Source organism: Vidua macroura, chromosome 2 (genome assembly GCF_024509145.1).
Source record: "Vidua macroura isolate BioBank_ID:100142 chromosome 2, ASM2450914v1, whole genome shotgun sequence".
In the NCBI taxonomy this organism is placed as follows: Eukaryota; Metazoa; Chordata; class Aves; order Passeriformes; family Viduidae; genus Vidua; species Vidua macroura.
The window spans coordinates 104289294-104315957 of record NC_071572.1 but is presented as its reverse complement, the minus strand read 5'-3'; the positions used below and the strand labels follow the sequence as shown (position 1 = coordinate 104315957).

Sequence of the window (26664 nt, the reverse complement as noted above, 5' to 3'; positions counted from 1 at the left end):
GCTGGATCTCCCCTTTTCAAAATGTTTGGAGGCCCAGTAGTTCTGTGTAGGTAATTGTGTAGGAGCAGAACAGGAAAATATATGTTATTTTTGTGTGCTAGTGTATGAAATGGCATTAATATTTAAGATGACTTTAACAAACCAGACATAATTAGCATAAATGTGTGGATGATGTTAATGTCCTGTAAACTTGAATCAGGTGAAGCATGATTTTCTTTTTTTTTTCATTTCTCTCTTCATTTTATGGTAGAATTCTTACTATTAGTACAGAAGTAATTTTCATAAGTTTCATAACTTTGCTAGTTAAAAATGAAAGCTGCTAAATCTCATCATCCTCTGATATTGAAAGGTGCAAAATAGAACAAGAACAACAGCTGAGTAACAGGGCTTAAGGTTCTTCAAAACCCACATTCAGTGAATTGCAGGAAGTCATTCTTCTCAGAAGAGTGAAATAATACTGACTAGTTTTGGTGGGTTTACATTGGTGAGCTTCCAGGCACCCACCCAGCCTTTCTCTCACTTACCCTCCTCAAGAGGTTGACCTTGGCTGCATACCAGGTGTCACCAAAGCTGCTCAGTCACCTCCTCTGAAACTGGACAGGAGAGAGAGAATATAATAAAAGGCTCATGGATCGAGATAAGGACACGGAGAAATCACTTGCCAATTGCCATCATGGGCAAAACAGATTTGACTCAAGGAAAATATAATTGCCAACATAATCAGAGTAGGATAGTGAGAAATAAAAGTCTTAAATTACACCTTTCCCCCATACCTTCTTTCTTCTCAGGCTTAACATGACTCCAAACATTGTCTCTGCTGCTCCTTCCTCCTCAGGGGAGGATTCCTCATACTCTTCCCCTGCTCCAGCGTGGGGACACCTCCACAAACTTCAGCAAACCTTTCAACAGCCAGCAGTTCTTCAAGAGCCACTCCAGTATGGGTTCCCCATAGGAATCCCAATCCTGGCACAAAACCTGCTTTGGCTCAGGTTCCTCTCTCCATGGGTTCACAAGTCCTGACAGGAGCCTGCTCCAGCACAGGTTTCCCACAATGTCACAGTCTCCTTCAGGCATCCACCTGATCTGACCAGGTCATCTTGGACATGCAAGTGGATCTCTGCTCCCTTGTGGACCTGATGGGCTACAGGGACACAGCTGCTTCTCTATGGTCTGCACCATGGCCTGCCAGGGAATCTCTGGTCTGATACCTTCTCTTCCTCCTTCTTCACTGACCTGGGTGTCTGCAGGGTGCTTCTGGTCATGTCTTCTCACTCCTCCCCTGGCTGCAATTGCTGTTGTACATTAACTTTCCCCTATCTTAAATCTATTATTTCAGAGCTGCTGATGGCCTTGGCCAGGGGCAGGTCCTTCTTAGAGCCTGCTGGTAATGGCTCTCTAGGACATGGGTGAAACTTCTAGAAGCTTCCCAAAGAAGCCACTTCTGTATCCCCCCCGAAGTCTCGCAAAAAAAACTAAATACATCAAGATTGTGCGAGAAATGAGACAAAGAGTGTGCTGAGATTAAGACAGGGAGAACACCAGCATTAGTAAAATGGTTTTGACGAAGGGGAAAATTAGTTGAATTTATTGCCAGTTAAATAGTGTTGAGTGTTGAAACACAAATACAAAATTAAAGCAATATTTCCCCTCTCATTTTTCCCAGACTTTGCTCTTTCATTGCTGACTCCTCTACCTCACCCACCCCAAGGAATGCAGGGAGATTGGGGAATGGGGCCTGTGGTCAGTCTGTAACATCTCCAATGTGGATTCTTTCTCTAGGTTGCAGTTCAGGATGTATTTTTGTAGCATAGGGTCTTCCATGTATGACAAAGGGGATATCTGATCCTGGAGGCCAACACATCAACACATAAACCCAATACACTAGTTCAGAGAGAAGGGAGAGGAAAAATTACATTCATGTCCAGTTTACTCCTGAAGATTATAATTTTGCTCCTGCAAGTGCAGAAAAGTGTGTACATGGTTTTCTTTCAGAGCCTGATTTTACAGTGTCCTTCAGCTCCTCAAAATGCGTATTGAATTTTAGTGTATGCTGGCCTTTGCAGAAGATAGAGTGCATTCTTTTTTTGGCTTATGTCTTTGTACCCATTTCTGTAAAGTGTTAGAGAGTGGTGAAATATATCATTGACCAAGAGTGAATGAAGAAATGAACAGGAGGAGGGAAGGAGGGCAAGCAAGCTGAAAATCATTAAACATTGGGCTGTAGAATGGGCACAAAGACAGTCTAGGTAGAGAGGAAAACAGCATTTTGTTGCTTATTTTATTAAAAATTACTCAATTTAATTTTTGAGTCTTTTTTTTTTCATTTAATCTTTTTCTTATTCTGTGTAAATGCTCAAGAGTATTCCACTCATTTTGCAATAAATTTTTATTTAACTTACAGTTGATTACTCCTTGGAGTAAGTAGGAAATTATGGATGGAAAATCTAGATTGAATTCTAGGAAATTCAGTGTGTTTTGGAATGAAGAAACCCCAAATTTCTCAGCCTACATTTTCTTTTTAAATTTACAAATATTTTGTCAATGAGTATTCTGATTGTACAGAGAAAGTACTTAAATATTATTCATTTAAGTTAGTGTTCCTTATGTTGTCTTGATTTACTTGATTTATGCCACTTGATCTCTTATTTTCCTTTCTAGATCGATTTGCAGTATTAGCAAACAATAATCTCCAAATTCTTAAGATCAATAAAAGTGATGAAGGAGTTTACAGATGTGAAGGAAGAGTGGAGGCAAGAGGAGAAATTGACTTTCGGGACATAATTGTTATTGTGAATGGTAAGGAGCAAAGTTGATGAATTGACTTCTTGCTTTGTTTGATTATTATGGCCTATTTCAACATATATCAGCTTCTAAAAAACCCTTATTAAATTGGCTAATATAATTGTCACATCTATTTAGTATTGGTTACCTCTAAATGTAATTCCTTAATACTGAAAAAAAAAATCTACTATACTATGGAAATAGAATTCATTACATTTCATAGCATTAGTAAATATAAATATGTAAAGCATGGATCATTATTATCCATGATTTACAGAACAATAATTATTTCAAGGCTTGAATTTCAGATTATAGTAGTCGAGTTCAGTCTTTTTCAGTGTTTTGTCATTTACTTTTAAAAAATACGCTTGATTTTTCATAATTATTCACCTTCACTGTGTAATGTACTTTATGAGCTGTCCCAAAAGTCACAGATACATTTTATTAACAGTCTTAGTTACAGATTTTTTCAAATTTTATTTTTGTGACAAAATACGTGAGAAGTTACCTGAAAATTTGCATTATACATTTTATTAGCTTATAATAAACCTCTAAGAAGGAAAATCAATGATTTGAGACAAGATGGAACATTTAACTCAACCTGTCTTAAACTCTGCATTGACCTGTTGAAAGATAACTATCTCTTCATATATTGCCTGGAAAGGACACCATTCATAAAGGGCATTTTTCATCTCTGCAGTCTGTTTAATGTCAGCTTTTCAGTGAAACTCTTCCACAGTGTGTCTTAGGTTTGGAGCTTTAAATGCTTTGCCCTTGACTTGTCCTTCTCAGCAAACCCCAGGTTACACAAATCATTATGAAAGGTGAAGTCACAGCCAGTTTCAGCTGAAAGAGTAGATTCTGGCACAGGTATTTCTTAGTCCACACTGTCAAGCAGCATCTGAGGCAGAATTCTCTAGATTGTTGTAGGTGGTACATTCTAGTGCTGCATTACCATGACTCCTGGTTATGTACAATTCCAACAGTGCATCAATTCAGCATTTAAAATGCTGAATGAGATTTTCTTCTGCCTCTATTTATGTACAGGGATATGAATCCACCTTCTGATCACCTTTCACTTCTATCTGGTATTTATATGCAGTTGAACTGAGAAAGTCTGTATTTAATTGAAAACATTGGGTTGCAAACTATGTTCCGTCTTCACATATTTTTCTGCTGAATTATTAAAAAAAAAGTGGTCTTTTGTATATTTAGTATGACTCCAGGCAAGAATGTTAACACTCATCTCTAAACTTCAGTCTTGGGAGGAAAAGGAGCTGCCAAATAAGTGATTATGACATGGTTGGTCATGTAGAGTGACATCAATTAAGAGCTATTTCCTGCTTCATTTATAGTAATAAATAGGTTTGCCTACATGAAGTTGAATGGATAAAACTTGATCCAAAATAGCTTTTAGAGTAATATTAAAATGAAGAAAAAAGGAAAAATTGTAGTGGTTTTTTGGTGAAAAGGAAAGCCTATAAATGAACTGGATTCAAAAAAGAAAATAAAAAAAACAAAAAATAAAGTAAAGAAGGATCAGTCTGTAGGCCACCAAAAGCTACATGGCTATATTTCCACTGCATCTCCTTTTCCAAAAGAGAAATAAGAAATAATACTTACTTTGGAGGAAAATCTAAGCTTGCAATAAAAAGAAAACATTATCAGGAAAGTATTTGTATGTAAAAGTTATTCAAATTTACATCTTTACTGTTTATTTATTCATCTAGTTATAGTCTGTCGCCCTGATTATCAAGAGCTTTCTAAAGCCTTCTGAGTTTACATTCTTGTAGAGAACTTTCCCACACAACTTTCTGTAAACAACGTATTGTTTTGCATTCTTTCATAGAGGTGGAGAAATTTGATGTACAGGTAGTTTGTCCAGTGTCGTTGGAGAGGTGGCACGTTCACCCTCCAATCCACTGGCACCTTTTGAGAACTATAAAAGATTGGAGTCAGAGAAAATAAATTAGTTTCTTCATCGTGACCAAAGCTGTGGTGTGTCGTTTTTCCTTGTGTCATCTGGTGACAATAGTCACTGTGGAATCGAAAGGAATATGCAAGATCTATACAAACTATATTTCTGTAATAAGAATCACAGCATAAGGTGAATTGGAAGGCACCCACAAGGAGCATCGAGTCCAATGAAAAAGTTGTCCTGGTTTCAACTAAACCAGGATAGAAGCATGTAAGGTCTCCAAAGCAGGATAAACTGTAACAGAAGAACTTAGGGGTATTTTACGAAATCTGGCATACCATGTTAATTATAGTAGTTCATTTCTTTAAATTAAAGTTTGCACATGAACAGTTTGTAAATTTACTCAAAAATAATTAAAAGCTTGGAATAAAGTTTGATATCAGGGTAATTTCTCATGTATGGAAATCCTTGGAGGGTTATAATGGGTAAGAAATTGACAGCTGGATTATCTCTTAGAAATTTAATGTTTATGTTTCTTTTCTACTTGCAGCACTAAAATTTTTGTAGCATTTCTTTTCTAGTCGAATTTACAAGTGAGATCTGAATGTCATGATTTTCTGTGGTTACAAATGGTTGATAGAGAGGAGAATGAAAGAATTCAAGTCCTACTGTAAACAAACTTGTTGTTTTTTCTTTTTTTAAATTATTTTTCCCTAATGTACTACTTAGATTTACTTTTTACTTTCTGAGAAGTTCCATAAACTAAATAGTCATCCTGATCCCACTGAAATTAATGAAAGAGAACTATTTACACAGTTATATGGAACTGAGTTTTGCCACTCTGCTTAAAGTATGAAATAAGAGAGACTTATCAGCGTGTCTTCATTTTGCTTTTCCTCTTGTATCTTTACACTTTAGATCCAACCTATGTACATAGAAGCATAAAAAGAAAAACAGATTTATTCCTTGAAAAAGGATGAGCAAAATAAAATTTTACTTTTAAAAAGAGAAAATAATATTTCATTTCATTGTCATTGCAGTATCTCTTGGAAGACTGAAGCACTTAAGTAATGCACTGAACCAGGTCACAGTCCTGTAGTTCTTATTGGTGAACAGTGAAGAGCCTGCTACTTCTAGCAAAGAATTATCTCATGTTCCCAACTGTTTTCAAGGTCCAGACATTAGAATGCGCTGCAAAACAGCTAAAATGCATTAAAAGCTTTCTAAGTAGCGCTGTGGGTTCTTTTTTATTGGAGATTGATAAATTCCTGTTGCACAGCAGAAGGGTTTTGTGTGCTGAGTAATGGCCCATGCAATTTCAGATAGAAAAGAAGTGATCTGTGAAATACTATGAAACACATCATTAAGAAGTGTGAAAAGTACATAAAAACACACAATTACTTATCATTGATAATTCTGGTACATGATTTTATATTAATTTGATATATTCAAGATTAAGAAGTAAAAAGGCTTTTGAAATATTTGGTAGAAAGCCACAACAGTTGGTTTTCAAGAGCGGGTGAGAAAAATCTGGTGGAGCGCAATGGCACACTAAAAACAAATTCATTGGGGTTGCCTGTTTCATCTTTTCACTAGTAAAGAGTAAAGATAAAAAGGGTAACTGAGACACTTTGTCATTTCACAGGATGTTCTTGCTAGCTGACCTCTATTTTGTGAATCTCTAATCTTTTCCCTTTCCTCTCACTTTCTGTGGCATTCATTTTTCTCCACATACTGACTTCCATCAAGTCTGCTTGGATTGTTTTTATTTGTATATTTCATAGAATCATAGAATAGTTTGGATTGGAGGGACCTTAAAGACCATCTAGTTTCAAACCCCTGCCATGGGCACGGACACCTGCTACCCCCAGTTGCTCAGACCTCCATCCAATCTGGCCTTGAACACTTTATATTTGCTTGTTAATTAATAGAAGAAGATATATAAACAGATATGTTAAATATCGGCCTGTGAGTTGTTCTGTCTCAAATATTATTGCTATTTTTTCAGTTGGGTTGAGGCTATTGGTGAACTGTTATGATTTTATAACAGTTATAAAATGTTACTATTTTATTATTATTAATGTTATAAATGTTATTTTTTATAATAACTTAATCCCATCAAGAACAAAAAGCATTTGTCACTATTAAAACAAAATTAAATTCTTGGAAATAGATTGCATCCATCAGGTGCACATTGCATTGGTGCATCCATTGCATCACATTTGCCCTTTGGAAGCTGGTGATATTCCTGCCTGAGAAGTAAGCTGGAGCTCAGTCAAAGGAATTAAATATGCATAATCAAGATTCCTGCATACTGATCCCTCTTTTAGAAACACTGTCTAACATCAGTACATCGTTTTATGTCTCATGTGTGTATTGTCTTATACATGTGTAGCTTCAGTCATCTTAGAATGTTCTGTAAGAAAATTGAAGAACTGCGGAAAAAGACTTCCAAAAATTCATGCTATTTAAAAAAAAATTATAAATGTCCTAATAATATTTAAAATCTTATCTTTAAGAAAAATAAAGAAATACTACTAACAATGATTCACATGGTAACTTGATCCCTAATTGTAACCCTAAATTCCCAAACTAGCAAAGGATCCTGCATTTTAAATTTCTCCAGGAACACCAAAAATATTTTAATTTTCATTCATTCAGGATATAATGTTTTATTTTTCAGTTCCCCCTGCAATCATTCTGCTACAGAAATCCTTCAATGCCACGGCAGATCGAGGAGAGGCAATAACTTTGTTCTGCAGAGCCACTGGGTCGCCTCCACCTGAGATCAGTTGGTACAGGTGAGTTCAGTCGAGGTCTCCACATCAGAGTACATTGTTTTAATATGTCCTCATTTTCTATCACAGTCCATTAAGCTGTGCAACCTTAATTTCTCTACTGAATTTTAAGAGAATTTTCTGTCCATTTCTATTCTAACTGCTAAGGCTGGATTAAGCATTAATGTGTGAGCAGACTCACACAAATTCAATTGCACTCAGGTTGCCAGCAAGTGAGGTAAATGTAAAAAGTAACAAAAATACCATATTGTCATTATTTCTTCATGTGTGAGTAGAAAAGAAATAAGTCCATATCTCAAAAACAGTACAAGAACAACCTAACAACAACTTCTGCACATAAATGCACAGATATGCATTTGTGCAATAAAGGTCAGCAATACTAATAAAAAAAGGTAACACTTTCCGCATTTGTAAAAATAGATTTTAACCTTAACTCTATTTAAATGAGATTCAGAAAGAGATACAAATTTAGATACTTGTCGGACCCAGGAATGTGTCGTTGAATATGTTTCAGTGTAACTTAATAAAATTTTATAAATATAAAGTACTTTGAAAATGGAATTGCTTTTAAATCTCATGTGTATTTTTTTCATTATATCAATGACATGAGCATAGTCTAGTTATGTCATTTGGGAACACTTACCATATAACATTTGTAAAAATTTAAATATCTATTTACTCTGTGTTCTTTCAATTTCAACAAAGATATGTATCATTCCTGGAATGTAAAGTATCTCAATACTTCCTACTAGTGCACATTTCTATTTTAGACCTGAATAATTTGCATCTACTTATATTATTTCAAGTGGATTAAAAGGTCATCCCATTTTCAAAAAGGGCATAGAAGCAATTTCCATCAATTCTTCACCTCCTTTGGAACATTTGAACAATGTTAGATTAAGTTTCTTTCCCTTGACTGACATCTTAATCTTGTTATGCCATAGGTCAGTTGTGAAGTTGAATTTTTCTCTCATGCAATTTGAATCCCGGGAGATCTAAATAAATAGAATGCAAAGTTAATTTCTTAATGTGGTTTAGAATTCAGAATTTAGTAAAGAGGAGGAAAAAGAAACCCAAAATATATATATAGCCCAAATCAAAGAACTGATATTAAATTCAAATAGTATTATTTTTATTTGATGTCTTTGAAGTACTTTTTTAAATGTTTGTCCTTTCTGACCAAAATTCATAAGACTTGCCTGAAATCTGCTATCCTAAATGGCTTTGGTGTATGACAACAAGCATCATGGTATATATTAAGGAAGATTACATAAATTTTCACCATTTGTGGATATTTCCATTAACAGCTGTGGGATGTTTATAATTACCATAGTATGCACACAGGCCAAGTGTCTTGGAGAGACACTTATTTCTGTGTACACTGATCAGAGCCCACTGAAAGCTTTCCCTGTGGTTGGACAGCCCTTGAGGAGCTAAATTTTTAAACCATTCATTAAATATCTGTTGTAAAGATTTTCCAGAACCTTTTCAGGCTTGTGGACTGGATATTGAATCAGACATGCAAACTTCTATTCCTCTTTCAGGAACTATTTCATAACGAGGAATATTGGCTAATGTGCTTCCCTTCCCTTTTGATGTTTTTTTTCCCCCTTTTGATTCTCTTTTAATTTAATCTGATTAGGGTGTAAATTCTTGTCAGTAAAAAGTATTCTTGTTTCTTTTATTTGTTGATGCTGAGATTTTGTAAAATGATACATCAAAAAGAACATCTATCCTTGTGACAAGTTATTATTATAGATATGCAAGAAGGGGCAAAAAATGGGGGAAGAAAATTCCTTCTATTTTCAGGGAAAGCAAACAATACTAAATGATAGTCCAGTCTTAAATTTCTGCATCAAATTTTTGGAATATCTGTCCTGAAATTTTCAGGACTATTTTCACTCATTTAGTTAATTAAAAGGATTCATAATCAGCTGATCTCTTCTCCTGTCCTTGATCTTAACTAAAAAGTATGTCAAGATAAAGACCTTGTTTTTTTACAATAGTTGAAAGATGGGTTTTTTAAGAAATTAGACTGAGCATAGGAAAACCTGGTCAACATAACTGTTCTTAATTTTGAGAAAAATCTAGAAAGCATTGTCAGTGATTGTTAGGGAAATTTATCTAAACTAATTTATCTAATATTAGTATGCTTGTCATCCATTAAGAACCTAATTGAATATGTTTATCAGAATTAATAGCAAATTATTCCCTATTTTGTCCTGTTTAGTGTGTTTTTGATGTTGAAAGTAAGTTGGTACTAACCTCAGTTTTATTGTGTTTCTATTTTAATAAACAAGTGGAATTATGTCTTGAATTTGATAAAGTTTTAGTAGTGATTTTGTAAGGATTATAATTATTGGTTACAGCAAATTCAGGGAATTGTGTTCAGTTTTAACACAACCTCACCTTTTATCTATGTGAGTTCTGTAATTTTATTTAATTTGTCTCAGGTTAAACATTTTTAAAATGGGCAGGTGTATTAAAGTGATTTAATGGAAGCCTGTTTTCTGAATTCTCTGAATAGCTAGGTATAGCTAATGGCCTAAGAGAGATGGTGTTAGATATTCTAAGAGAAAATAATCATAGCATTTACTGATGTCTCATTACAAAACATTCTGAAGTATATTCAGTATCCTAGAGAGCTTTTTACTGATAAAAAGGGTGGTAAATGATCTTTTACTTCATTCTGCTGCAGGATTTTGACTTCATGGTGTAAAAAGTATATCTATGCCTGTTAAGGTGGTCCATCAATACTGAGGAGTTATGTTACACACGTTTCCATGTTCTTCTGTCTTTGTTGCCTTTTAAAGTGGGCTCTCACACCAGTTATTCACTCATTCATTCTAATGAAGTTTCTTTATTAAGGAATGCAGAATCTGGATCTGTTAAAAGGTAGTCTTACAGTCCACTGCTATTTTAGTCAACTAAAAAGTAAATTATCTCAATTTTTACTACCCTTGTTTCCTTTTTGGTTTCCAATGAACTGGTTTTAACAGATCAACTTCAGATAGGCCATGAAAAATATCTGTATTTTTTAAATCAGATGACACTACTATTGAAGGGACTCATATCTCTGTGTGTTGACTGTAAACGAGATGCTGGACAAAACACCATTCTCAAGCTTTTAGTTCTTTAAGACACTAGCTAATGTGGTGAAGTTTGAACTATTTACACTGACCATTTTTATTTCCAGGTGCTGATGATATTTAGATTTTATCAATTTAAAATGGATGCATCTGAACTAATATCAAATTTTCTCCAAAAATCAAAGGATTTTATAAGTGCACTTATAAAAATTAGTCATTTTGAAATACCTTGTCAAGAAGAAAGGTCATAAAAGTTTAGTTGCTATTCTATTTCATATATGTGTATATTTTGTTGATACTTCATGGACTAAGAGAATCTAATTAATTCTCCATTGAACTGGTATCTCTGTTGAAGCTGATGTTACATTAATGTAAAGCATAACCTTCGGAGAAGGCAATACACTAATGGAATTAAATTAGCCAGGACTGAAAGATAACGATCCTAACGTAACTACAGGTCATGAACTGGAAATCTTTACTCATGTGAATAGTCCTACTGAAAACATTGTTTATAGCTGTGGAGATAATTTATACTGCTAAAGTTTAGCTGAATCAATTTCCTGGTCTTTGCTGACAGGACTTAGAATTATCTTACAAAAGAAATAATCCACTTTAAGTATATTATTCATGTTTTCCTGTTATCCAATATCAGCATCAATATGAATCTCTCTGTTCACGAGAGGGTCCAGGGAAATACTCATAATCTCATTCTTGCTGAGAAACTGCTATAGATATCTATGATATCTATAGCAGTTCCAGGTGAAAACAGGTACCTGGAAATTAGTTCTAACCTTGAATACATCCTTTTGTCTCCTAAAAGAAATCACTAGGGGGTTTGCGGTTGTTTGGGATTTTTGTTTGTTTCTTTGTTTGTTGTTGTGTGGCGACTTTTCTATTTGTTCTGTTTTTAGTTAGGCTTGGTTTTCTGTGAGATCATCTAATATGGAAAATCAGGCCTTTCCTGTTCTGTATAACAGTTTCCGTGATTTTCTTTGGAAAATGAACAAGTCTCATTATAATGTCTTGAAGTTGGTAACTAAGTGGATTAGAATTATTTACAAAAAAAGTGTTAGTACTAAGTGCAAACTATATAATTATCAGGGTACTCCTACTAACAGTTATATTTCTCCCAAGAAAAAAGCAGTATCCACTTTTCAAGAAAATATTATTTAGGAAAATACAAAATATATGTATGTATGTATGTAGTTATCATTATATGAGAATAAAATGGAAATAATTTTTGTTCAAATCTTGAAAAAAATTTAATGTCCTAAACTAGGAATATTGAATAGAATAGAATGCCTGAGTAATGCCCTCTTGAAAAAGCAGCTGTGTGTAGGCCAAGGTGCTCAAATGGACAGGTCAAGCCTCAATCAGCCCTCAGAATTGCTTGCAGATTTTATTATTTCTGTACCATCTGGTCACAACTCATTCTAACATCTGGAGACATGCCTGCTTGCTAAGTTGTGGCTAGCCAACAACAACTGAGAGGAAATAATTTGGATGGGTTCTTGATGTGCCAATAGGCTCTACGTGAATGCAATTTAATTTTTTTTATAAGTTGCTACATTGTTACTACAATGTGAACTGCAGCAGTTATACTTGAAAAATATGATTTTAATATTTCCTCACATACACTATATAACCAAATTCCTTATGCCCTTCCTTGAGTGTGAGCCATATGTAAGAATCCTAGTCACAACCATTTTTCTAACATTAGGTCAATACTGAACATTTAAGAATAAAAGTGCTATAGTATTTTTAATGCATTTATAGTTAATATCTATATTTTAACCTGACAATTAAACTGTGATTTTTGAGGCTGGTGTAATAGCAGTCTCTTCCCTCAAATATTATTTTCAGCATATTGATGCTCCTATAGCTCATTGTTACTGGAACTTAGTGGCTGATTTATACTTTGGGGTTTTTTTTTAGGAATGGTAAACTTATTGAAGAAAATGAAAAATATGTCCTGAGAGGAAGCAATACACAACTAACAATAAGAGATATAAAAAATATTGATGCGGGTCCTTATATCTGTAATGCTAAAAACAAAGCAGGAAATGACAAAAAACAAACAGTCCTTCAAGTTTTTGGTAAGTACTGCATAATATGGTCCATCTTTCCTTTTAAAATGTAAACTGTAAGGAAATAAGTGTTAATTCACAAATTTCTGCCAGGTGCCTACTGATGCAGCAAAGTATGATTTTACAACTTCTTTCCTCCCTGTTGGCTACTTATACCTTTACATCTGAATTTCATTTTGAAAAGGTTATCTTCAGCATTTGCTTTTCTGCTATTCACATATACAGTGGAGTGTTAAATAGCTAATTCACTCTGGTTTCAATTTAGAAGTTGACTGCTTGAAAGAAAACCAAGAGGAGAATGGGGGAAATTCTGAAAGGGGGAAAAGCAGGTTATCTTGACTTCTAAGCAGTGAGGGTTTTTAGTAAGGCAATGCCATGCAGAGATCATCCTAATATTTTTTTTCAATTTATCTTTCTTGACATCTATTTTTTAAGTGTACAATTGCAGATATAGTCACAAAAATGCTGTGTGTGCTGAGCTTCAAAGGATAAAAGTAATAACCTCAAAACCCTTATTTCTCTATGTTCAACCACCCCAACTGTGCTAATGATTCCCTCCTTTACACAGAACTGATAATTTATTTGAAGTTTTGTTGCAATATAACCTAGTGAGAGTAGGTATTTGTGAGAATGTAGAAAACATCCCTCAGAATCACTGTGCAAAAAAAAGGCTGTAACTTACTTATGAAAAACCTACAAAAATGAAAGTGTTGGGGTTTTTTACATTAAATATAGCTTGTATTATAGAGAAAGTTAATTTCTATTTGAACAGCTAAATGCCATACTTAGGACAGAGGAAATTAATTCCTAGTTAAAAATCAAATATTTAGTGTTTAACATTAATTCCTAGCTAAAGCTAGTAATAATTTATGAAAGAGTTCTAACAGGAGAGAATAATCTGATAATTGGCATTGAGGAAGGTAGATGTTGGGTTGTATAATGCTGGCATTTGGGGTCTGGGAGCCTGAGGCTGAAGCCATGGTGTCAGGTGAACATGGCTGTGTTCACATCTATCCCACTGTCTCCTCTTGGAGAAACTCCTTATGCTGTGTTGTCTCCAGCTCTGTACTCCAGGATTGCCTAACCATTGGGCTGTTGTTCTGAGGTACTTGTGAGTTATTCTCAATTTCTTTTCAAAGGAAAGAAAATGAAATAAAATCTTAAATTTTATCCCCACCTCAAGAAGTACAGCATCTTGGTTTGGAAAACTAAAATATTTCATTCAACTTGATTTCCAACCTTAAAAAAAAAAAAAATCAATGGAAGGAATAGAAATTACTTTTTAATTTTAATATTTATTTAGGGAAATTTTAGTAAGAAATAACTGTGTGTGTTATACAAGTAATTTTAAGTGTGCCTGAAATTTATTTGGTTTATTTCCTTCCCTAGAGCAAGGAAAATTTTTAATGAAAGGGATAGGGAAAAGGAGACACCAGACTAAGAGTGAGGATTTCCCGCATATATTTTTTCATCTTTTAGCAACCACTTTTCTGGGGACTCCATGGAAAGCAACTCCACTCTTTTAATGGATACAATGAGTTGGTTAAATCCATTATGAACCTACACATCCTTAATGTTTTCATGATATCCTAAGCTCCTAAATTTCTTTCTTGCATGGAAAATCATTTCTTATGTTTAAGTTTCCACAGAACTCTCTAGGGTGTCTCCCACATCTCTATCCTAAGAGGTTATAGCGAATTTGTAATGGAGCAGGATTTTAATGTCTCCTACAGTAAACTTCACTTTTGTCTCTTTCACATAGATTATACACAGTTATATATACAGCCAACAACTACTTATCTTTTTTCCATTAAATGTGTTAAAAAAGCGTCAATCTGAAAATGGCAAGGCAGATGGCTGGTTATTATAGCTAAATAGTACACAAACAACTTGTTTATGTTAAATTGACCTATTAAATTGCATTTTTCTCTTCCACTTCATTAGCTTATTTGTCTCACATGTCTGCTATCTTTAATTTTAATTTACAATGCAAACTCCTTAGGGCAATGACTAGTGTTTCTACAACATGGCTCTGGCAGTGTTAAAACTCATAATAACAGTAATATAACCATAATGCAATAAATATAATAGTAACATTATAGAATTCACTACTTAAACTTTCTAGAACACAGGACTTCTGAATAGACATGTTGATTTCAATGTCATGTAATAGCCACATATTCGGTTTTCATGCATGACCTAGAATATTTTGTTAAACTTTGGGTTATTTTCAATATCAATGCTAAAAACCCTTTTTTATTCTGATATAAAATGCTTACTCTGACAGTTTTTCTGCAGCTCTGATATATGTGTGGAAACCTATAGGCATATACCCTGCCTTCCCCAGTTCATCTGTATCACTACTTTGTTCTAAAAAGAGAGAAAAATCTGTTTCTCTCAGTCTTTGTTGATATGACTTGATTATCTCTGTCTGTCTTCCTCTTATCTGCTATAGCTTTTTTTCTGTATCGTTAGCAATTGCTACCTAAAATATCTTATCTATTAATGCTTAGAACTTGTGCTAAGGTTTTTAATTCAAATTCATTTATGTTTACAAACTGTTTACTGAACAGTTTGAAATCATAGGTATTCATCCTTGAATTCTTTAAAAATATCCTCTGTATCTCGATTTGGTAGCTATCACTTTCACTCATGCTGTTCTACTTTATTTTTTCCTTTTTACTTTTCACTAGTAACTAGCCATATTTATAAATTTGTGTGTTTAGATACATCTAAATTACCATTTTTAATTATGAAATACCACATTGTTACATCTATGGAGAGCTCAAAAAAAATTCCAAAAATAATATAATAACAAGCAGTTGATTTAAGAACAGTCAATAAATTCAATACATTGAAGCATCCTACCTTTTCTTACTTTCTCCAAAGTAAACATTAATTTCTTCATCATTCCTTCTCCAAGGTGATGACAGTAGTCTTCATTTATGTTAGAATAAAAAATATAATCAGACGAAATGAAACAAAATTTGCTTTAATTAAAGATATATTTGTGCTTAATATGAATAGTGTTTATATTCCTAGGATTTTAATTTTGTTTGCTCTAGTTGTTTATTTCTAATTCTTTATCACTCAAATACGTGGTTATACAATTTGATGATACTTAACGTTGAGGTTTTCAACAAATATTCTCTTTTCTTTACTTAGGCCACAGAAAGCTACATCTATATGTTTAATAATTTATTTTCCTGGAAAGAAAAAATATTCTTTCTTTAATCAGAATCAATAAAAATAAAAACTTAAAGGGAGTTCTAGCATAAGTTAATTTGAAGTTCTCTATGATATAGGTGTTTTACCTACATAATCAGTGAGAAGGCAATCTGAGTAATACTTTTTGTAAAAGTATTTTATTGGCATTTCAGTAGGTTCTGATAAATGACTTCATGAAAATCAAATGAGGGGATACCTCAAAAAGCATTACAAAAGACACTTTGTACTTAATGCATAGTTTAAAAACATACTATTTTTATTTTCTAAATGCCTTTTTAATTATAATCTGAATGTTGTTTACTGGAAAAGTTTTTTCCATTTTTTACTTTCAAAATGTAATTTTTATTTATTATTGAGAAACTATATGCTGTTATTAATATATTTTGTGTCATCTGCCAGATAGGAGGAAATATAATGGACCTCTCCTATCTCATCCCTCTTGTGTTTGTTCCAAATGCCAAAATTCAAAACTTTTATGTCAATTTAGTCCTTCAAAATCCATTCATCTTGGAACCAAAAAGGTTGTCTTGTGCTTCTGAGATTGGGGTGATGAGTTGTCTAAATTTTTCCCTTATTTTCAGTCTTAATGCTGCATTCCTTTTTATAGTGCCTGGAGCATACCTTAATAATTTTCTTTTGGGCTTAGTAAGTAAATTTATATGTGTCTTAATATGCTTTTTGTGGTTTGTTTTGTTTGTCATGAGATGCTATTCTATACATACATGGAAGCTTTTCATATGAATTCACTGATACCTCTAGAAGGAGAATGCCATGGATCTGTGTATGGAGCTATCTGTGCCTGCTCCTCCCAGATATCATGAAGTTCACCAACTGTAGCTTCACAAAGTACAGCTCAACACTTATAGATGTAATGTTAGTGATGCCTTGTGAAGGCTGACCTGGAACAGAGACTAGGCGGAGTTAAATAATAAAGTAGGTATTTATTAAAAGGCCTCAATGGATACACCTTGGGCAGTACAAGAGCCAAGCCAGGGCTACACCCAAGATGAACCCAAAATGGTCACAAAATGGGCAACCGGTCATGAGGTCCCACACTTTTATAAGTTCTGGTCCATTAGCATATTGGAGTTGATTGTCCAATTATAACTTTAGATTATGAAGTTCCATCCTTCTTGTTTTCCTCTCTTCAGTCCACTGTTGTTTATGCTCTTGGGCCTGAGATTTGGATCATTTGTCCTTGGTCCCCAGCTAGAGAAGGAATTGTTTTGTCTACCTACTCTGTGAAGAGAGCTTACTATCCCCTAATAGGAAGCTCAGAACTACACATTAGAGCAGCACAGAATGTGAAAAATATAAAAGCTAAAACCTGGGGCATCATTAGAAGTTCATGCATTTTCTGCATTCCTTTTTCCGCCTCATTGCTTCCTCACTTTTTGGAATACTTATACTTTTTAAAATAAAAAATATCCAATCTGTAAAGACAGTGATGACAGTTGTCCCAGAAGACAAACTCTTCTGAGTGTGAATGAGTAATAGCATTTTAACATGTTTCAATAATACGATCCAAAGAGAGAGACTCAGTTCATGGTGTGCAAAGTCAGGTCAGCATTTCACACTGGTATGTGTGCAAATCCTTATCATAAAAGGAATCAAATTTCTGAAACCTCTTTCTTAGATATTTCCATGCTGGGCTCTAGCTTGTTTGCTAAACTCAAATTGTACCAGGAGTTTCCAGGAGGATGGGGTTGCAGTTTTGCCACCTGATTCAAATGTGTCTGTGCAGGAGGACAGCAGGAAGGGATGATTCCTCCTGGGATGTATTAATCAAGTGATTCATCAGGCAGCCATACAGACATACACCAGGCCTCTCACCAGTACAAGCAAGTTTGTATCAATATCAAACTGCTTAAAATAATTCTTTTGATGAAACTAGACTATCTCAAGCTTTATATATGTGTTGCTTTCCATGTCTGATGAAACTCTTTCTTAAAGGTATGGGTAGAAATCTGTGAATTCAATAAATTGTGTACCTTTTCCAAGAAACTGGTTGTAAGCAAAACCTTCAGACTGCTATCCATGTTCATCATAAGCTTTATGAGGAGGCAGGACAGCCATGAGACAAATCTACAGTAGTCCAATGAAGGAATCTGAGAGAAACTTGTTTACTAAGGAAGTGTTAGAAAACTAAAAGCCTACTTTCTTGGCTCAGAAAACAAACTTTCCAATGAGTAAATCTTGTTTCTTTATTTGGCATCATCACTCTGTTCATATTTAATAATGTTTATCTAGTAATAATAGTTCCTTACCTTAAATAATTTTAATGAAGTTTAGCTCCTTTCTATATTCAAGCATTCTTTCATTTAAACCAGGTAATTTAGCTTACAAAAGTTTCAACTACATCAGAACATCTATATTTCAATATTTTTGTCTGAAGAAAGCAGCAAAACCCTGAAGGCTTCTTGAATTTGCATTCCAAGGCTCTGTATTTTTATTTGGTTCATATTTTCTAGCATACAAAAAGCAAATACCAACCCAGTTTGAAAATTACCTTATCAATTTAGAAAGAACAGTTAAAAAATTGGAGGCAGGAGGGTGGGGGAAATGACTGTTCCAGTATTTCTGTCAGTATTAGTTCTGGCATTTTCAAATAGTTTTATTTACATGTACACAAATGTATTTTAATATTTTCTAATGTTCAAAATGTCACTGAAAAGTATTCAAACAGTGTAAAAACTTCCAGTCAATAGTAAGTTATGACTTGTGACCTACAAAAATGAATTAATTAAATAATATCCCCCATATGAGCTCTCTTCTTCCAAGTAATAACTGTCAGCTAGATGTATTTGATGATTAATCAGTGCTTATTCCTTTAAATGTCAGGTACTCTTGTCTAAAATGTCAAGCTAAAACTTTTTGTCTTGTAGTGATCCATTTGAAAAAGGTCTTAAGGGAATTCAGAATAAGTCTAAGGTTAAGAATTACTTTTGTGTTTTGGAACATATATCATCTTAAGAAAATTACATTGTTTGTTGTGTTTTCCAGATGAGGAACTCAATTTGATGGAAATAATTATAACTTTTGAGATTTTTTGGCATGAAACACTATGTATGATCCTTCTAAAAAAAAAAAAAAAACAAAATGTCTGCTATAGTTCTTTCCTTTTTTCCAGGGATGATGATACATCAAAGTAATGAAAGGAGAGAGTAGTTTATTTTGTAGCCAGATGATATGGCTATAGAAATAGAGTGCTTGAGTACCAAGGTGAAATATTTCATGGGCATTTGAATGATCCTGAAAGTAAGAGTAACAATTAAAGTTATTTTGGAGTTTAACATAAACTCCAAAAGTTTGGAGTGGTGGGGTTTTTAAGTCTTTCCACTGACATCCCTTTTTGTACCACAGAGGAGTTTTGTATTTTCTTGGCAAATTTATATCCTGATGTAATGATTTGTTTGCTACCTTCTACTGCATCCAGTAAATCTCCATCCAGTTGACATTTCAAGAATTATTGATCATTCAGGGTGTTTTCTTTCATCACATGCTCTCATTCACCATAGATTATATATTAATGAAGCAGGATATTGGTTCAGTGCTTTCTTAGGTAAAATGCTACTTGTTTCTCATCTCTATGCAGTAAACACACAATAGTTTATTCATAATAGTCAATTATTCACAATAGTTTATTCATAATAGTCAAGGGTGAACAGACAGTAGAGAAGCAACAGAAGGAATATGGGAAAAGGAATGAGAAGTAAGACCAAGAATTGTGTGGAGGGAATAGATAAAAGGTAGGTGACGTGCCTATTGATAGCAAGTTTGAACCTGCTTTTATTATTCTTCTTGATGATGTTGAATGTACCATCTGTGAGACAATACTTATAACTGAGGAGTCATAAAATGAAGCAGGAGACTGGACATAAGGAAAACACCCCTCACCAGGACAGCCAGGCAGTGCAATAGGCTGCTGTCTACTCTCTGTTCATGACGTTTTTTGAAATAGTGCTCGACAAATCCCTGAGCAGTCTGACCTGAACAGGGTCTGTTGATGCTGTGTTGATGAGGGGGTTGGTCAAGAAGCTCTCCTGGTGCCCATTGCAACCAGAATGATTATCTTTCCCATTTTGATCTATGAACATAAGCCAATATTGCTGTTCTCCAGAGCACACACTTTAGTAACCCCATTAGAAGATAGATTATGTCTCTTTATTTTCAGTTTCATAAAGAATACACTATTGTAGTGCTTCCTCAAAAGTGAGAAACTGTTAATAAAATAAATTGCTTTCAACAAATGTACTTAAAGCCAGTGAAGTTAATCTTAAGAGCTGCCCAATTTTGATTTACTCATGTAAATTTTATTCACTGCTTTTGGGTGTAAACATATTGAATCATATTCTTATTACAGGATTGCATGTTGGGTTTTCCAGGGGGATGAGTGTCTTCTTCAATGTACAAGGGGAATAGGTTCAGAGAAACTTATTAAACATTATATATGAGGTAATATATAGGACAAAAAAAAGATTTTAATGAAGATACTTGAATGTCATGAAAGAGAATAACATTATATTCACAGTACCAATACAGAGTTTTGTGTGATATTGTACAGATAAATCTCGATGTAAACGTATTCACATGTAACCAGAAATTGTACTGTAAGTATAAATAACCTGATAAGGTGCAATATAGATTGAAAGATGTAGCTGATATGTAATTGAGGCTATAAAGTGGAATAATTTGAAGAATTCAAACAGTATCTGGACTTTTTAAAATTTATCTTGCTAACAGTTTACTTGGTAAGTAAGAATGAACACCTTTGTATCAGAAGACTCTTCAATTCTCCATAGTGTTAATACCAGTGAAATATGTTTGTTGCTGGGGGATTTTGTTAAATTCTGTAATTCATGTAGGCCAGTGAAACATTGCTAAAGATCAAAGTCAAAGAATGGTAATAATTCCCTTTTTTTTCTGAATAATATGCATTTGAAGAAAAACACTGGTTATTATAGAATCAAAGAATCCTATCCTGAGATAGGAAAGCACCTCTGGAGACCATCTAGTGCAGAGTCAGACAGAACAGATGTCTCAAGAGAAGTCTAGCTGGTCTTTGGTCATCTCCAGGGAGGGAGACTCCACAAGCTCCTGGGCAGCTTGTTCCTAAGGGGAAAAAAACATACAAATATAGCCACAAAGCCAGACCAGCCAGGACCCATCCCACTCCGCCCCACCAAGGGAGCAGGATGTCCAGCTCATGGGGCATACAGAAATGGTTGCTGTGCAACTTGAGGTCAGAAAATTGCTTTTATAGATAATAACATTAAACTTTAGTTAATTAAAAAAAAAAAAAAGAAAAAAAAAGTTGTTTGACAAAAAAAAGTGGTTTTAAAGATAGATTTTGATATGACATTCTTTGTGCAGGATCAGTAATGCAATTTGTATTTTTAACAGTGCAGCCTCAAATAATACAACTTAAAAATGAAACCACATTTGAGAATGGGAAAGCAACTCTCATCTGTGAAGCAGAAGGAGAACCTGTCCCAGAGATTACTTGGAAAAGGGCCATAGATGGAATGACTTTCTCTGAAGGTGACAAGGTAAATCTACCTCTAATATATAAAAGATCTAAATATGCATTGTCTACCTAATCTTCTTCTTGTAAGCAGAAAATTAATTTGGAGATAGATTAATTCTAGATTCCTCTGGAATTGGAAGGAATTGCTGTTTTCTAAGGCAGTAAGTGAGACATGGAGATTCTAAATTTTAAATTAAAAAGAAAAGAAAAAAAGAAAAAAGCAATCAAATGCTGAAAGGCAATTCATCTCCATAGCTTAAATTGTCATACATAATCCCTACTAATGGTTTCAATTCCATCTTGATCATTATGGCTACACATAGTCCTTCTCCAGAATATTTGGATTCTGTCCAGCAATCCTCAAAATATAGTGGACCTTAAAGATACTTTAAATTTAAAAATATGAATACTTTGTAGTTCTTTATTTCCCACTTCCCCTTTTCTCTTCCATTTTTTTCCTCTCACAGAAGACAAACTGAGCCTATTTTCCCATTTTGTCTCCCCATTTTAATATTTTATTACAAAAGTAAGTTGAGTAGAGAAAGATTGCAGTATGACAATGGAGAAAGTCAGTTAGTGTGGGAAAAGGAAGAATGGTGAAATTAGGTGGAAATTAGGTGCAATGGTGAAATGAAAAGGGAATGGTGCAATGCAATTCCTGACCATGCTTATAGCAAGCTGTGTTTCTTCAAAGTTCTTATTTTTCCCTTTTTAATAATTATTTAAGTATTTGAGCAACTATTTTCTTCTTCATTTCCTGACATAGACTACAGAATTTCTCTGTAGTGGTTGAAGTAAGAGATACCATCTTTTTGAGTAACTAATTCATAATTTTTACACTAGGTAATTATGTAGTAAAATACTTTCTTCTTGCATATTCATAGCTGTTGCCTAAAAAACACACAAAGGCGAAAGCATAGATAACAATCATGCCAAAAATGGAATTAGTTACACAGTATGTCACTTAGTTTATTGGGAATTGCTGTATGTTAAGGAATTATGTACTTTCATTTTTTGTGTTCTAAAGGAGTAGGTCTGATCTTGTCTGAACCTTTTCTGGAACTGAGGCAGTTTATGTGAGGCTCTGTCTACCATTTTCCTGTTCTGTGATTTCCACTTTGGAGCAATATAGCAGTATTTATATATTATTTTTTCTAATAGTTTTGCATTAAGACAAAGTAGTTTCTCTCTTCTTTAAATATTTCAAGTTAAAGGTCATCTTTCTGACTTGCAAAAACTACGCTTTGTTCAAAGGTTACAAATGTTAGCCACTCACTTATGTTTGAAATGTTCCCAAAATAACTTTTGATAAAGGATATTGAAAATGAGATAAAATAGCAGAAAAAAAGCTCAAAAATGTTGGTGCAGTTGAAACCTGAAGTTTATCCAGTGCTTGTATAAGACAGTCTTATATTCTTAATTCCAGCTGCAGGTGGTTTAACTGACGTGTTGCAGGAATATTCTCCGAAATGTGGTTCAACTCAGTAATAGTGACAACCAAAAGAAAATCTATATTCACTTCCTACTGAAGTGAATATAGATTGCAATGGTGTCAGGTGTGCTGACAGACTCTATGTGGAAGATAAAAAGAATGAGAATAAATACAGTTATGTGCTTTCCTTTGTTCTTGCCAAAGAAAGAACTCTGTATATTGCTCATGGGAGAGTTTTTGCTGAATCTTGAATAAATGTTCTGAAATACTGAATATGTCCTTGACCTATAAAATATGCTGCTATATTTGCCCCATGGTCCTCCTGCTCTGAGTTGCCAAAAGCTTGGCTTGTGCTTTCCTACCAAATTAGGTAACTAGGGAACAAAACTGGCAGTGATTAAATTATTGAATAGTTGTTAAATAATACAGCAGTGTTTTGCACACAGAAAGAGAAGGAAAAGGTGAATTGAAGAAATTGAGGCAGAGCAACATAGAACATAGTCTTAAATTGAAAATATTACTTATATGTGATAACTTTAAAAATAATATCCCATCATGCAACAACATAAATTATGCATAAACATAAAAATAATTTTCTTTATTCAAGGGATTAATATTTTGAATTTTTGGGTCAGTTTTTTCTTTATATCAACTGCACCTTATTCATCATTTTTGCTGAAATAAGAGTATCTTTAGGGGATTATTTTTTCCACAGAAGTTGGAAAAACTGTTCAAACAATAATATTAACACAATGATCATTAAAAGAATACATAAAATGCTGTTCTTATTTTTTTAATTTTACTTTTATTAATTTTAGTATGTAGCTTCTCAATCATATGGTTCTTATTTTACTAAAATGTAAACATGCCTCATGTGGATTAGGAAGACTGCTAAATGTGAGATCATTCTGAGCCTGCATGGACTCAAAATGTATTCTGTCCAGTGATAGATCTTATAACTGGTACATAGACTTTCCTGACTTTTGAATTTATTGTGTCCAAAAGAATGGAAAATATGCACCAAAGTCATAGATCAAAGAAGTAGCCCAGCTGGGCTTAAGGAGGATAATATTAATGAGTATGAACTCTATAATTATCTCTTTGGAAAATGCAGCTTTGATAAAGGATTTTCAGTACCTCAGAAGTGTGTATTTGAAAGTTGAAGCCAAGTGAGTTCAAACCAGAAGCAAAGAAGCATTTTCCTCTGTCCTTTTATCATTTAGCTCTTAGAACAATCTACCACACAGTGTGTGGTCTCTATTTCATTAAGAATTTGAAATAAAGGGGTCTTTCCCTTTTCTCTGACTTCTCTTGAAAGTTAAATGAAAAGTTTTCCAGGAGGTCACATTAAATGACCTCTGTAATCCTTCTGTGGCTGTATAGCCCATAAATACATGGGGGGTGGGTAAGGTTGAATAAATGAATGGCAGTGCATGCTGGAAGGTGTTTGTCTCACCATTAAAGGTGTAAGAATGGAAATGGAGGCTTAGTCCAAGGCCACAGCTTCATCTACTGTTTCAGTGTCAAGCTAAAGCTCTCAGCTTGATTCATGTACTCTGCCTGTGTCCTTCCAGTCCCTGAGTCCCCAGCACTGCCTGTCCTTGCACTGATGTGCCAACCTGGCTGTGCCCCTTTCAGCTGGGATTTGAAATGGCACATTCCCACAGACCACCATGCATCCAGCAAGCCTGGCCCTTTTCCCAGTAAAAAGAGGAGGCAGGAGAAGGGTTTCTTTTTTTAGAACAGGAGGAAGGATAGTGATTGGATTAAATTTGGCATAATCAGTTATGAAATGGATTTTGGATATGCACATACATCTCTACACACATTCCTGAAGGACAGCACATCCTGATTGCTGATACAAAATTGTCACTGATTCCTGTGTGTACTGCAGAAGTGTGAGGACAGAGTTTAGTGCCCCACTTTCATAGTACCTAATTCTAGCAGAAATATGAATGCTGATCAACATTATTTGTAATTACCATTTCAAGCCCTGTTTTGGAATACAAATCACAATAACAGATGGGGCTTGATATGAGACAGTGGCTCCACTGTATGCAGCATGTGTCCAAAGAGGCATATGCTGCATACCCTGAGGAATTTATGATCTAAACACATAAAATGAATGAAAGGAGCCAATACAGAGAGGTCCCAGTTGCAACTTGTGTGTTGGATTTAGAGTAGGATTTTATACTCTATTTTTTACTGTACTATGTACTCTATTTCATGCAGATTCGCTGAATGTCTCTTAAATTCCTTATACTATTCTCCTTGTACCAACAAGGAAAACCCAACCTGTGATTTTTAATTTTATAATGAACTCTGCAGAAACAGTTTGGATTCTACTTTCTTCCATTGCAATAACCTGGTTCTCCCTGTGAAATTCCCTGTGACTTTGTTTCTAAATATTGCAGAGTTCAGACTAATAATTAATTTATTTTCCAAGTTTGAATTCATTTTGTATTTGCATGCAAATCATAAATATTTGTAGAGTGGAGCTTGAAGAGTTTTTCATAGTTTTCATGATGAGGCAATAGGCAAACATAGTCTTTTTCTTTGAAAGGTCACATCTAATTTTTCCAAGCCCATTAACTTCACTTCATCTATTACAAATGTTAATAAAAAGAATCTGATTTTTTTTACTCCCTGTTTATGTTGGTTTTCCCTGCACAAAAAGAAGCAGTCTTACAGTGTCAGTGAAATATGTTGTCCTTCTTTTTGAAATGTGAGCCCTCTTAAATTCTTGCTTATCAAGGATCAGGTCTTTATTTGAAATGAATTACAGAAAACAGAGCTGTATCTAGGGTATTTTACTTGATTCCAGGAAATATCTTTTTTCTTTTCTGAGCTATCCAAATCCTACTCTTCGTGAATAATTCTCCTTTGAATAGCTGGGAAATATACAAGGCCAATCTCTTTGCTGTATTGGACAAAATTGTTATAACCTGTTTCACCTACATATTATGGGAAAAGTTCCTACTTACAATATCATAAAATGTTTTCGTTGTTGCAATATTGACATAGGCCTGCAAACCAGAACAATTTATGTAGCCAGCCACAGCTGTGTTTGATGATGCAGTTGAAATGCTCTGCAAACAATTCAATCAATCATCAAAATACTCTTCTATTTTGTTTTTAAGCCTCAAATGAATTTTAGTGGGCTTCACATATTAAGACGTAGAGAGCAAGAATATTGTGACTGGAAGAAGCTAAATAAATTAATTTGACCAAGAGGGTCACTTATATGTTAGATCTTACAGGATCTTCTCAAGACACATAAGAACTGTTGCAATTTCTATAGTCTGCTTACATTGAGAGCAAGCACAATCAGTGTCAAAATCAGAAATGCAATGCTGGCAAAAATGTGTTTTATGCTATTAAAATGTCTGCAGTCTTCCTAACCCGAAAGACAATTTGAATACCTGTATATATTAGGAGAATTTAAGTCTTCAGAAGTTTTGACAAAATCAGGATGAAAGCAAAGGCCTGTATTCAATTTTTCAATCCCTTGTTTGTTTGTTTGTTTGTTTGTTTTACCTAGCTCTGTGTAAGAATTAGTTCTTGATGATTTATTAATGTCCTTAGTATGCTTATAAAAAATATATATTTTCCTGTCACACTGTGCAATCTCTCCATGTGTATCTACTCAAAAAGTATTTTTTCTACTAATACCAGTTCCCAGTTCCCAAACACAGTGAAATTATGATACTTTAACAGGACAATGATGATGTATCAGTGAATGTCTTGCTAGTTAGGAGGCTGTGAAACATCATCTAAAGCATTATGCAAAAGTCTTATTTATAT

At 34.1% G+C, this 26664-nt stretch overlaps 1 protein-coding gene across 1 annotated transcript in view; it reads left to right on the top strand.

Moving 5' to 3' along the window:
* NCAM2 (neural cell adhesion molecule 2) overlaps window positions 1-26664 on the top strand; it is a 140664-nt gene that overhangs the window by 17178 nt on the left and 96822 nt on the right. Inside the window, exons 5-8 of the mRNA XM_053969832.1 lie at window positions 2659-2796; window positions 7383-7500; window positions 12522-12682; window positions 21305-21450. Coding sequence (XP_053825807.1) covers window positions 2659-2796; window positions 7383-7500; window positions 12522-12682; window positions 21305-21450 — 563 coding nt within the window. The remainder of the gene's footprint in view (window positions 1-2658; window positions 2797-7382; window positions 7501-12521; window positions 12683-21304; window positions 21451-26664) is intronic.